At 33.6% G+C, this 13,754-nt stretch overlaps 1 protein-coding gene across 1 annotated transcript; it reads right to left on the bottom strand.

Annotated features, from left to right (window-relative positions):
• Positions 1 to 2,834: 2,834 nt before the first annotated feature.
• LOC108853255 (uncharacterized) lies at positions 2,835 to 4,724 on the bottom strand. The gene is made up of 2 exons (XM_018626692.2): positions 4,344 to 4,724; positions 2,835 to 4,018 (listed from the first exon to the last, which is right to left on the bottom strand). The coding sequence occupies exons 1-2, from the start codon at positions 4,647 to 4,649 to the stop codon at positions 3,014 to 3,016; spliced, it is 1,311 nt and encodes a 436-aa protein (XP_018482194.1). The 5' UTR covers positions 4,650 to 4,724; the 3' UTR covers positions 2,835 to 3,013.
• Positions 4,725 to 13,754: the final 9,030 nt, after the last annotated feature.

Raw genomic sequence — 13,754 nt, 5'->3', positions numbered from 1 at the left:
TTATGAAAGTGAGATATACATATAAGACAGCAAAACAAAAGTGGGTCACTTAGAAAAGATCCCAACGTAGAGAGCATAATATTAGATGTCTCTTCTTTGTTAGGCACCAACCCCAGTTCCGCACACCTCTTTGTTGTTATTTCCATTTCCTTATTTCGTACTCACCATGTCACAACTCATTATTTTTAATATATCAACTTTATGAACCCATCCTGATAGTTATATAAATAATTATATTGATGTTATAAGCTTCAAAGCTTGATTTTGTTTATCGGCTAACAAGTTTTATTGCTTCGAGTTTCGTTAATTTTTGCTACCCAAAACAAGAATTGTGGTCGGAAAATTTAAGTAGACATTTGGATTAAGTACTTCGGAACATATTTTAAAATTTGTTGTGGCTCAAAAACGTAAGTTCGGTTTTCACTTGATCCAAGACTTCGACCAGCAGCTGATAAGCTACAGAATAATAAAAAAGAGTACTCATTGATTGACCACCTCCAGCTCCATACATCATTTCAACCTCTATATACAATTTAAATAAAAATAAAAATAAAATGAGCAGTGAGCACATCGACGTTGAAGAGTTTTGAGTGGAGAAACGAAATAAGGACAATTTGAATAAGAAGGCACCAATTCTTATGGACCTACTTGCTTTGCATCAATGATGCTTTCAACTCTCAACTCTCAACTCGTGTTGATTACATGGTATAGAAATGCGTCACTCCACACCACAAGTTTTTGGGCCTTAGCTCCACACCACACTTCAATTAGGGTTATCTTTTTATTACTAGTAGTTTGGTAATACAAATGAGGGTTTTATTTTTGACCCAAAAAAAACAAAAACAAATGAGGGTATTATATCCAATTATGATTTAATCAATTGAGAAATGGTGATTATCAAAACTTGTAAATTTGTTAAAATCAAGGGAATTTGATTCATGCATTGAGGAACTAACAAAGATTAATGTAGACTATTAGTAAACTGAAATTAGCGAGCATCCTTGAACTTTTAATCGGCAAAGAGAAATATAAATTACATGCCAATATATATGCAGCTATTACCCAAATGCGAGTTTTGAAGAGGAGATATACATATTGTTGGGTGCTTATTACGGGTCTCATCATATTTCAACTTTCTGCATCAGATATTCTTTCCAGTCCTATATATGTGAAATGGTAAGAACGAAATCATCGCAGGCATGGAAATCCTCCCAAATCTATGGTCACCGTGGGGAAGCAAATTTGTAAAACCATCGTGAACTGATTATGCTTGCTGCCAAGGTAAAAAATAGAAGACACAAGGAGGCGGTTTTCGCTAAGAAAAGTTAGGAAAATTTGTAAGAGTTTGAAGTTATACAACTCTAAACCACTTGATGTAAAAATGACACTTGATAAATATAATTTAAAATGAGGAAAAAACATTGGTCAAAAACGGAATGACAATCTTAAATGTATCATTCAAAGCTAGCTAAGAATTACGGGGACCATGCCTCATGTAGTGTAACAAAGATAACAACTGTATTTAACTCCTCAACTACACTACATATACGCTATTCAAATTTTATATATATGACTACGACAAAACTTAGATAACTATAATATACATAATACATAGAAGTCGATATGTCAAGGTTCAAATTCCTATTGTCGAGATTGAATGAATAGATTTTTATTGCACATAGAGGCAAATTTTTACTTACATGATCGGTCTCTTTGGTGGAGTTTCGCGTGACATATCGAGTAAACCTTTACTCTCTTTTTCAAAATTATTTGAACCTAAAAGCAAGTGTCGAGAGTTGATACGAAGGTATTAAAAGCACATGTCAACATTAGTGTTCAGTAAAAAGAAGACAATGTCGTTGTCTTCACAATTTAGTTGTCCAAATTTAAGGGCAAGAATCAAGAATTGATAAGAAGGTATGATGACTCAACGCTGTATCGTTTTCTCCTTGTCTAATTTCATACCAGTTACTTGTATTCACGTAACTTTCTAAATAAACCCATAATTTAACTAAAAATCGCATTTTAAACTTTGAATATAAAAGTTACACATATTTATAATTTTAAATTATAAACTTTTCATTATCATTTCTAACTTTTAAACTAACAACTTTAACATATCTTCTTCTTTTTCTTTTGTCAGCAACAACTTTACATATCAAATTTTGAATTTTACTTCATATTTAAAAATTGTTGGTTAAAATGACATGACAAATAGCCATGATGCAAAACACACACACGAAAATCATGTAATTCAATAGAAGCGTGAGACCTCTGGAAACAAAAATCTGTCGACTCTCACTCTCAAGTCTCAGTCTTCCCCGTTAAAAGAGAGAATCAATGCATAGGTGATCCATCCAAATAGAGCCGATTTTGAAGAAAAGCCAATGAAGCGCCGGACTAGATTGATTTATTTTAGAGGCTACGAGTGATAGATGATAGTTTAACAACTAAAATTAGGATATTTTGGGGATGATTTCAGAATCAGTAGTTACATTTTTAATATCTTCACACTTTATAAGATAATGGACCAAAAAATGTTTTTTGCTTATAGACCATCAATTACCCGGGTCGCTCTGCATCCAAATAATAAATCATAGTTGCTACTAAATCAGATAAGTTTAAAATACTAACGCATCATCAAAGCCCAAAAGGTAAGTTGGGTCTTAATTAAACTTACCCTACTTGAATATGGGCCTTAAACCCGATTCATTGGCTGCTAAATTTCTACAATTTCTCCAGCTGAAACTAAAGTTATCTAGCAAGTCTATATTGGGGCAGGACTTTTGTGGACTACGAAATTATATACATATAGCAAATGATTTGAACATCCCTTGAATGGAAAAAAAGTAGACTTAACAATACCATTGTCAGAGAAGAAGGAAAAAGGCTTGCTAGCTATTCTTCATGATGTTATATACAAGCACTTTTCTCCTATTTTTTCTGATATTTACAAACACATAATATGAAGATCAATTTACAATTGAAAAATATGTTAAAACGTCTTCATATTTTATCCCTTAAATTCCCCAAAATCCTCAATAGGTGTGACTCTAGAGGACTTGAGTTTCCATGGAGCTGTGCTAACCTTCAATGGAATCATCATAGGACTACTATAATCTCCGAAATTAAACCCACTTTCTTCATTTTCCTTGGTACACAAGTCACCTGGAGGCAAGAAGAAATCGGAAGACAAACCCTTCACATTAAACCCCACTTCTTCAACCTCCCAGCTCTCTTCCATTGTAGTCTTTGAATGACTCTCTAAGTTATCATCAAGCCTCAAGAATGATACTTGTGTCTTTCCTCTGTGAGCAATCTGAATCCCATCAACGCTCTTATAACATTGGATCATTGTCTCAGAGCTTGTTTCCCATAAGACCACATCTTCTTCTTCAGGACCAGTCCTGATCCTTACGAGATAAGTGTCCTCTAGTCGGACCAAAAGTCCTGTTCTCTGACTAAAACAACCCCATAATGTATGCTTCACCGTCTCCACACCTCTTGTGCTTCTTGATTTGAGCCCTGACGGCTGTGTTTCGAGCTTAAGCACGAAGCATTCTTCATTGTTAACTACCTTTTCTCCCACGCAAACCGATCCCGCGAACAGATTTGCTGTGGTTTTAGGATCAAGCCCTTGAAGGAACCTTCTGAGAGGTCCAGAAGGTTCATTAGAAGCAGGGGAATGTGCGAGCCAAGGACTTTGCCTCCAAGCTACGTTACCATCGCAACCAGCACTGACTTTACATCCGGAAACAACAAGCTCTAGACTCCATTGACTCCAACCTTTCTTCCATAGCACGAAACCTCCCATCTCTCCTCCGTTTCCGTTGTTGATATTTTTAATCCTCGCCATCTTCTTCTTCCTCTTTCCAATTAGGGTTTTCGCTGCACAGAACTCGGTCACTCCCATTTTAACCTTTCCAATGGCGTACATGCTCTCTACTCCAGTCAAAGCTACCTCTCCTCCAGCTGCTGCAGTATATTGCTTCACTATGTACTTCGCCATGGCTGATTCCTATTATAATCCAAAACAGAGCAACCATGAGAAAAAATTCGCTCAAGTAACCTTTTATTTCATAAAGTTTTGGCAGTAAAATATATGAAGTAAAATTTCTTATAGCACAAAAGAAATTATAACGAAATAGGTAAAGAAAATAATTCCTAAAATAACATAGAAAATTCTTCATAAATATTTAATTAATAAGATTTTGCAATTCTTTTTCTTTTTTTTGTGTTATTTTTGGAACAAAAATGTGTTTGAATGCTATGTGAGACTATTTATAAGACTAAAGATTTCCCCTCAAAAATCAGTAAATAAGTATATTTATTTATTTACTTACGATAGATTGGTTTTTGATGAGTTTGGACATGGGATGGTCAAGAACATCATGATCGGAGGAGACAGGAAGAGGAATCAACGGAGCTCCAACGAACCCAAGAAGCATCTGAATCTGAGCGTCGCGGCCACCGAAAAGAGTGTAGAGGCTGCTATTGTTATCCGGCGGTGACCGGAGCAAACTAGACTTGACACTTCGCCAAGCGCCGGTCTTGTTGTTCTCCAAACAAAACAACTCCTCCGGCATTGGAACTTCCAACACTGTCTCTAGACCGTCTTCTCTGTCGAAATTAGGACAAAGTGTTCTCATCTTTCACTCTTTTAATATATAACCGAATATTGTTCTTCTTTGTTTACGAAAATATACGGAGAAGAAAGGGTTCAAAATATAGTATGAGAGATTGAATGGTATAAGCTAATGAGTTGGCGATTTATATATAGAGAAATAGAGATGACCAACCGACCGAAGCCGATGTCAAATTATTTGTGTATTGTCGTGTTCGCACGCTTTGTCTCCCTTTGTTCTATTTAATAACAACTGAATATTAAACGAAAGAGAGACCCATTTTCTTTTTGGCGTCGAGGAAAAAATACGTTTTAAGTTTTTTGTCCTTCCCGCTTAACAATTTATTCTTCCATAAAAAGGCTATAAGTTAATTCTTTGATTCTTTTTTATGTTTGGTATCTCGCCCAAGAAAACCAATCTTATATGATTTGTTTGATCCAAAAATGGTGTGTTTGTTGGATTCATAACAATGAAAAATCTAAGAATTAGATTTCTTAGATTCTTGAGGCTTAAGAGAAATCAACATAAAAATTAAATGAGAAAAGAACATCTAGAGATTTTATTACTCAAAGATTGCATTACATAGATTATGAGAAGTGTAAAGTGAATCTAAGAGTTTATAAAATCTTTACAAGAAGTGTTCTAAATCTAAAAATGTGGAAGAGTCCCTTTCTAAGAAGAAGGAAGCTCCTTATTTATAGAAAGTGAAGTCTAGGGTTTCCTAGTCAAATGGGCCTAACTCATTGTCTAATTGGCCTTGTAGGAGGATGTAAATCCACCCCCAACAGTAAGTCCCCCAAGTTCGTAGAGAGAGAGATGAAATCGATCTCTGTGAATTTTACGAATAGGGTTTATTAGACAATGAATTAGACACATTCATGCCGGTGACGATTTAGGCGAGTTTACTTTGAACTTGTGCCTAATAAGAGGCGAGTTTGTTTTGAACTCGTGCTTAGTGAAAGACGAGTTTACTAGACTCATGCTGAGACAGAGGCGAATTTACTGAGAACTCATGCCTTGTAGAAGGAGAGTTTCTGTAAACTCATGCCTAGCCAAAGACGAGTTTTTGTAAATTCGTGTCTAACAATAAGCGAGTCAACTGCAAACTCGTGCCTAATAAAAAGCAAGTTCAATGTAAACTTGTGCCTAAAATACACGTTTACCGAACTGTTGCCAACCCGAAGTCTCGTGTCGAGATCGTGTGTGCCGAACAAGTTGTTGGCTTGTGTGTTCGTCAGGCTATGATGACGTTGAGAAACGCGCTGGCTGTGCCGTTTGTACTGCTTCCAACGAGCTCGTAGTTGAGAGCCGTCTTGCAAGGCATACGGGCATGATGGTGGCAACCGCTTGTTGGTTCTCTTTGGCTCAACTATCTCTGGTTCATGAAAAGAATGATCATGATTAGACCAATATAAACCAAAAGATATAACCAACTTTTGCATAATTAATAAGCAAACCAGCAAACTTGATTTTGCTTAATGCTCGGCTCTTGCACATGATGAGACGAATAATTGTTAATTATTAGTACCATAAGCTACCAACAATGAAGCAATGACACGAGTCATCTCACAAAGGTTATATGAGAATGAGCAGCTTAGAAATTGCTTAATAATTTAAACCACAATTATGATGTCCACTGCGACACATATGTGTAATTTAAAAGTCATTAAAGCATGTGATAATTAAATAAGAGAACTTATCTTTGTAAACTAGGAACAAGTGTCCGAGGTTGCCGAACTCTGTTTGTATCTTGGCGAAGAGATACATTTGACACGTGTGCTGACCAAAGAAGCTCAACAAGCTTTATATCTTTTATTGTAGACGCTCTTCGAGACCTCGCTCTCGTCTGAACAACTTCTTTTCGGAAAAACTTGACTTAACGAGAGCGTTTCATCATCTCCTTCTCGTCGTAAGAAACAGAGGCAGCCCAAGAAGTCAAGCCAACGATGATAAACACAGGAACAAGCTCGAGGAGCTTAAGCATAGACGTCACCGATGAGCTTGAGCACAGACGTCACCGACGGGATGGCATTCTTCCTGAGATCAAGTCTCGAGCTTTGACGAGAAGGAGCGCATAGACTGACCCAAAACCAGATGGTGATCGTCGACAAGACTAACCACAAGTTTAGAGACGTTGAGCCTTCTTTGCATCTTAACAAAGCTGAGGACGAGACGCCGAGAACGAGGTCGGGACGCCGAGAACGAGATGCTGAGAAATAACCAATTGAGGCTCCTTTTTGATGGTGTTCGGCATGATGACTTGTTTCAACTAAAGCTTGTCGTCGAGGTTCGTCGATCTCAACGCTTCATGTTCCCAAGATTTACTCTCCTTCGAATGGGCCGGGGAGCTTCTCGTCTCGTTCCAATCGTGTCAAGGGGAGATCGCGAACTTGATGGTGATGCTCGTACCGGCGTGGCAAGCTCTTGGTCGTGACCCTCCATTCTGCTAACCCCACTGATCCGAAATCACACTCACTTACTTGACGGCTAGAATTAGGGTTTTCATCTTGTATTCTCGCCGATTGTACTTTTCCGACCGACAGCTTCCGAGCTCCGGTCTCTCTTTCTTACCGTTTGTTTCCTCTTTTGTATACCGACTGAACTCTTTCTCATCTGAATAAAAACGTCTTCGACTAAACCCACAATCGAAATCTGTCTACTTTAGCATAGAACCGTTTTCCGATCAAACATGATTTTATCTCAAAAGTCAATGTGAAATCTTATTATTTTCTTTTGAATTTGCTTACCTTAATTAGCCGGCTCATAATACATGTCTTTGTTGAAAAGAAACTAACTATAACTTTACTTTCTTATTAATCTTTTTCTTTCGAAGATGTAAACCAAGAAATGTAGATTTGGCAAAGATCATGCGAGCCCTTTTACCCGTTTGTTCTTTTGACTTGCAAGTGCAATGTTTTCTCATTCATATATTGAATAAAGTTCAATGCATGCCGGTTTTGTATATATAACGTATTAATTATTCTTGTTAATAAGTTAACCAAAAGTTCTATAAAAACTTTTTTGTGGTTCTTACTTTTGTAATGATTACTATTAGCAGATATTTATTAATATATATATATATATATATATATATATATATATATGTGTATAATTAAAAATTCGCTCACAAAACCAACCTTTTAATAATAGTGTGCTTACATTTAAATGATAACCATAGTACTAGTAATTAGTAATAAGCTTACAAAATTTTCTTTGCGCTGTAAATTTTTTTTCTGTTTTTTTTCTTTTACGCTATAAAATTTTCCTTTACGTAAACCCATAATTATACACTATAGCGTAAAAACGAACGCTAACGTGATGCGAAGTATCTTAAGATTGTATGTTTTGGCAAATTGTATTCCCTAAGAGATGTGATCATCTTAAGATACACGTACGTGGACGTGATTTCTAAGTTGTAAAAGATGAGATTAATTATTCAACATATATACATAATTTTGTACTATTAATTAAGTAGAGTTAACTTAAAAATGTATGCGCAGAGAAACGACGAGAAATGGATAACGAAGAAACGACACTTTGATTGGGAAATGAATTATCGGCCCAAACGTGGCTGACGGCGTAGCATAAGACCGAATATTATTTCTATTTACTTTGATTTGATTTGCCGTTACGGCTACATTAACGAATATATAAATATTTGTGTCTATTAGCTGCATTCATCATGCAGTCATGCATCAATTGAGTTCGATCTTATATAATACTCCCTTCCAAAATAGATAAGGTTTTAGGATTATGCATAACTATAAAAGAACTTCTTTTTCATCTTTAAAATATCACAAAAATATAAATTAAAAATTATTCAACCAATCATAAAACATGCTATAAAATAATATTGGTTATACAGTTTTTGATAAAGTTAAAAAATATATTAATATATAAAAACATTATCTATTTTAAAACATCAAAAACTCCCTAAAACATCATTTGTTTAGAAACGAAGAGAATATAATCTCAGAGGCGGACGTACGTGAGCGGATACGGAGTCACGTGCCCCCTACTGTTTTTCATTTTTTCTTGAGTATTTGAACTAATTTGATAAAAATCTGTATAGTTCAGTTGGAAAATAGAAAAAGTGCTCCCATCTAAATTTATTCTTTTTGCTGTGCCTCCAACTTAAAACGTATCTAGATCCGCCACCGTATGATCTTAACCATATTTTTGATTGTTTTTCTACAAGAGCATTGTATCGTATATTATATATCATTGCATTGTTAGTGAATAATAATGACATGCAACGCTGTTACTGCGCTGTTATGAATCTTTTTGCAGATATGCAATTTGTCATCATGGATCATTATCACTTCTTGATACTAGAACAGTTCTAACAAATGCTATAGAAAATCCGAATCAAAATCTAGATGATGATATCTTAAAGATTCTACAGGTAAGGTTGTTATGATAGTTCATGTCTTTAAGTTCAACGTATGCGACTTCTTTATTATATATGCTGGAAGTTGACAATAAGTATTCCAACATTTTTTTTTTTTTTTTTAGCAAAAAAAAGTTGTCAAAAAAGAAAAAATGTTGGAATACTTATTGTTCTGCGAAACAGAATCCGGTCAAAGACTCGATCATTTCAAAATCAAAATGTCAAAACTCTGAACAAAATTCAATATGGTTATCATTTTGGTATACCATTATTAAGTTGTTTCTTTAGTATAATTTTTTCATAACCGTAAGCTAAACTTTGATGTCAAAAAAAAAATTAAACTTTTATTAATCAAATTAATCAAATAAATACATTTTCAAAGTACTTAAATATTAAAAAACGAATTAAAATAAAATTTTAATTAAATATATATGTATATAAGTTTAAGTCGATATTTTAGAATATATTAATAAAAATAAAAAATAATATATTTAACGTTTTTACATTAATATAAAATATTTGATATAAAAACTGAATTCAAAATAATTATATAAATAAATACATTAATAAAAAGAAATAAATATATTAATAAAAATGTAACTAAGATAAAGAGCAGACAAAAAGTTAAATATTTTTTTAATGAATTGTACATTTAAATTTACAAACAGGTACTTTCAAAATATCGACTAAAGTTTTCAGTCGATATTCAACAATTTTCATTGTATGTTAACTATTTTATAAAATATTTAAATATCTTAAATTAAATATTTTCAATGTTAATCATATTTAATAAATAATTTAATACTTTAAACAGTTATAATAAGGTACACTTATATACTAATATTCTTACGATACTTATATACTTAAATTCAGTTATTACTTTTAATTTATAATGTTAATTAAAAATAAAATATTCTCATGCATAGCATGGACAATAACATTTATATATTCCTGTGATATACACAATTAAATTTCAAATAATTCTATATATAAATATATTAATAAAAATAAAATAAATATACATATATAATTTTTAGTCGATATATGTTTGTAAATATATCCAAAATTTATATATATATATATATATATATATATATAACATATCAAAAAATCAAAATATATGTTTGTAATGTTTTAGGCAACTACAGAGATTACAATTTTTTTTAGAATTTTTTATGACCAAATATACACGTTTTGGGAAAATTTTCATTCAATATAAGCGGCTAGAGCTTCCATGGGCGATTTCCGGAGCGACCTCATTGATTGAAACTGCCTTTGAAGTTTTGATCTTCTCTTCATCTATAAGTCCATTGGCGTATTGATTCTCTAGTCTGTGCGTGGGTTCCGTTAATGTGGATGACCGTTGCTGCTAGGTATAAGTCGAGAGTCTTATTGCTCTTGACGGTATCGAGTCTGTTCGCATTTTGTGGCTTCGGGATTATGGTGGGATTGAGTGTGTGCTCTATATCGTCTGGTTCCTGTTTTCTGATCATGATAGTCCTTCTCGCCGTGATCAAGTCCGTGGTGTCTTGGTGTTACAGATCGGGATCGTTGCTGCTAGGTACAAGTTGAGAGTCTATTGCTCTTGACGGTATCGAGTCTGTTCGTGGTTTGTGGCTTCGGGATCACGGTGGGATCGGGAGTGTGTTCTAGATCATCTGGTTCGTCGTTCTGTTAGTATTAGTTTTCTTGATGTGATCGAGCTAGTGGTGTGCTGCTTTACGCACAGTTGTGATCGGAATTGTACTTGCCCTAATACCTTTGTATGGGGTCTTCACATCGATTTGTATCGGCCCATATGGCTGATGTAAAAGGAAAAAGAATCCTCTATGAGGATGATGATGAGCCGATAAGCTCTCTGATCGGGAAGGTTCTCAAGTCATAAAGGATTACCATCTTTCTCTGATCGGTAAAGTCCTCAATCCTAAGAAACAAAATGTGGAGAAGCTACTCCTGAAAATGCCATCTTTACAGGGAGTGCAGAATCGCATCACTGCGAATGATTTGGGTAATGGAAAGTTCTTAATAAACTTCAGTTCTGAGGAGAATCTCAAATCGGTATTAAGGAAGGGGTCATTTTATTACAACTATTGTATGTTTGTCCTGGTGCGATGGGAGCCGATTGTCCATGATGATTATCCCTGAATCATTCTTTTTTGGGTTTGTTAGTTTGGATCCCTCTCCATCTATGGACTGCTGATAACATGAAGAAAATTGGTCGCAGACTTGGTCATGTGGATACCATTGAGCTTTCAGAAGGCCGTATGCTCATTGATAATGATTCTAGGCGTCCATTAAAATTCCAAAAGGAAGGTTAAATCACCAAAAGGCGATGGAGTGGCCATTGAGATCAAATATGAGTTGCTCTTTAAGCATTGCACCTTATGTGGACTAATGTCTCATGAGAAAAGTTACTGTCCTAATGCAGAACCTATTATTCAGCTTCAACCGGCGAGACCAGGAGTCTTTGACCGCGTACAACTTCCACAAGATCACTCTAATCGACGGGCTTTGCTGAGAGACTCCCAGTCGCGTGATCAAAGGGAGTATAAGGTTGCAGACCGTGAGTTGGTACGCCATGGCCATCGCAACGATTCACAGGGAGAGCATAGATACAATGTGAATCATTGTCATGAGGCTCCGCGAGACAATACTGGATACAATGGGAGGTTCTATGATCAAGAGAAAGAGCCTATACAGAATTGCTTCAGGGGTGTAAACAGATACCCATCACATTGGGATATGATCATTCGAGGGCATGCTGATAAACTAAGAGGAGGTGGATACGGAGACTCTCGTTATGAACTGACGAGATATATTCTCTTCTAATTTCATGCATTTAATATTTGATATTTATAGTTAAATATGTTAATCAAATTAATCAAAATTTGGTGCAATCCACTTACGAGATATTTTCTTTTATTTTTACTAACAAGATATTCCAAAAATAATCTTAACTTATAAGCATAATATTTTTTGAAAATATATTAAAGAATATTCTATTTTAATTTTTTCGTGAAAGCTATGTCATTTATAAATGTTTAACAATTTACTATATATATAGATATAAGACATTCATAGCAGAGAAACGAAGTCACTGAATTTTTATGAATTTTATATGCTTTCGATTTAGTAAATTTATTTTATTTCAAAATATTAATACTTTATATTTTTATGATGTTAAATTTTGATGTTTTCAATTTAGTAAATTTATTTATATTTTAGAATGCAAATTGGTGTTATATATGCATATATTTTTGGTTTGCTGATTATGGTTTTGGTTTATGTGCAGATGAACTATCATAAATTCATAATGATTTATCATTTTAAATCACCTATGATTTGATCATTCTTTATTTTCTTTAGTTTTTTCTAGGAACTAAACAATTGTCTCGTCTATAAGTCTTAAGTAAATTCATTATTTTCTCATTTCATATTATTTTCTTGGTTTTGGTTTATGTGCAGATGAACTATCATAAATTCATAATGATTCATCCTTTGAAGTCACCTATGATTTGATCACTTTAGGTTTCGGATGGTAAAAGCAGTACAAGCAGGACAAATCAAGCAGATCAGACAGATCAAGCTGGACAAGTGCAGATCAAGCGGATCGTGCAGGAGAGATGCAGATCAAATGGATCATGCTGGCAGATCAAACAATTATTATAATTTTTTTATGATAAAAATAGTTCAAATAAAATAAATTATAAGTTTAAATAATAAAAATTATAATAAAATATATCAAAATACATAATATAAAAAGTACATAAACAAAATAAATCTTGCACTAAATCCATGTTACTACAACTTTGAAATCAAATTATGAAAATATTACACACATTATGTAAATATAATAATTTAAATAAATGTAAAATTATATAACGAAAATAGAAGATAAATACATAATCAATGATAGTTTTAGTATTATTAAAGTTGTGAGTAAAATATAATGAAAGATTGTATTTATTAAAATAAATAAAATATTTTAAAATTGAATATTTGCAGATCTCCTGCAAATACCATCAAATGTTAGCGGTTGAGATCTGCATGCAGATCTCCCGCTTTTTCTACAAAGATACAAAAAATATTGAACTGCATGCAGATCTTCCGCTAACTGCATTTTAAAACAGAAAAAACGTGAATGGTAATTTAAGTGCGGAAAAACTGCTTGTGCGGGAAAACTGCATTTGTTCTGCCTTTCCATTCGAACCCTTATTTTCTTCAGTTTTTTCTAGGAACTAAACAGTTTTCTCATCTATAAATCTCAAGTAAATTCATTATCTTCATATTTCATATGATTTTCTCGGTTAGATCTAATTGTGATCAACTAAATATCACAAATTTAGTTCATTGGAATACGTACGAAAAATTAGTCGATCAAAAAATTCAAAACTATTTGATATCAACTCTTCAAAAACTAGATTGGATCAGTAATTTTTCTTGATTTCTATTTTCAGTTTTAATAATAGTAATGATGTGAACACCATATAAACCAGAATCGGTGTTGCAACTTTTTTCGTATTTTCTTTTGTATTTCTCATTTCTTTCAATCATGTTATTTAACATGTCAAAAGAATTTGTAATGTAGACTACGATAAATAATTCTCAGTTTAAAACGTAAATATATATGATAAATATTCAAGTCGCCACTGTTAAGAATATAATGACATTTGCTTGCTGATTTAACTTATTTTATTTATATGAAACATGAAAGTTCAATAATACATATAACATGAACT

Source organism: Raphanus sativus, chromosome 4 (assembly GCF_000801105.2).
Source record: "Raphanus sativus cultivar WK10039 chromosome 4, ASM80110v3, whole genome shotgun sequence".
NCBI lineage: Eukaryota > Viridiplantae > Streptophyta > Magnoliopsida > Brassicales > Brassicaceae > Raphanus > Raphanus sativus.
This window is presented reverse-complemented; position numbering and strand designations above follow the sequence as displayed.

What these genes read in the sequence shown, in the direction of transcription:
- LOC108853255 (XM_018626692.2), bottom strand. Translation starts at nt 4,649, where the DNA reads ATGAGAACACTTTGTCCTAATTTCGACAGAGAAGACGGTCTAGAGACA. An exon ending in TCATCAAAAACCAATCTATC is followed by an intron (nt 4,019 to 4,343) that starts GTAAGTAAATAA and finishes GGATTATAATAG; the next exon opens with GAATCAGCCATGGCGAAGTA.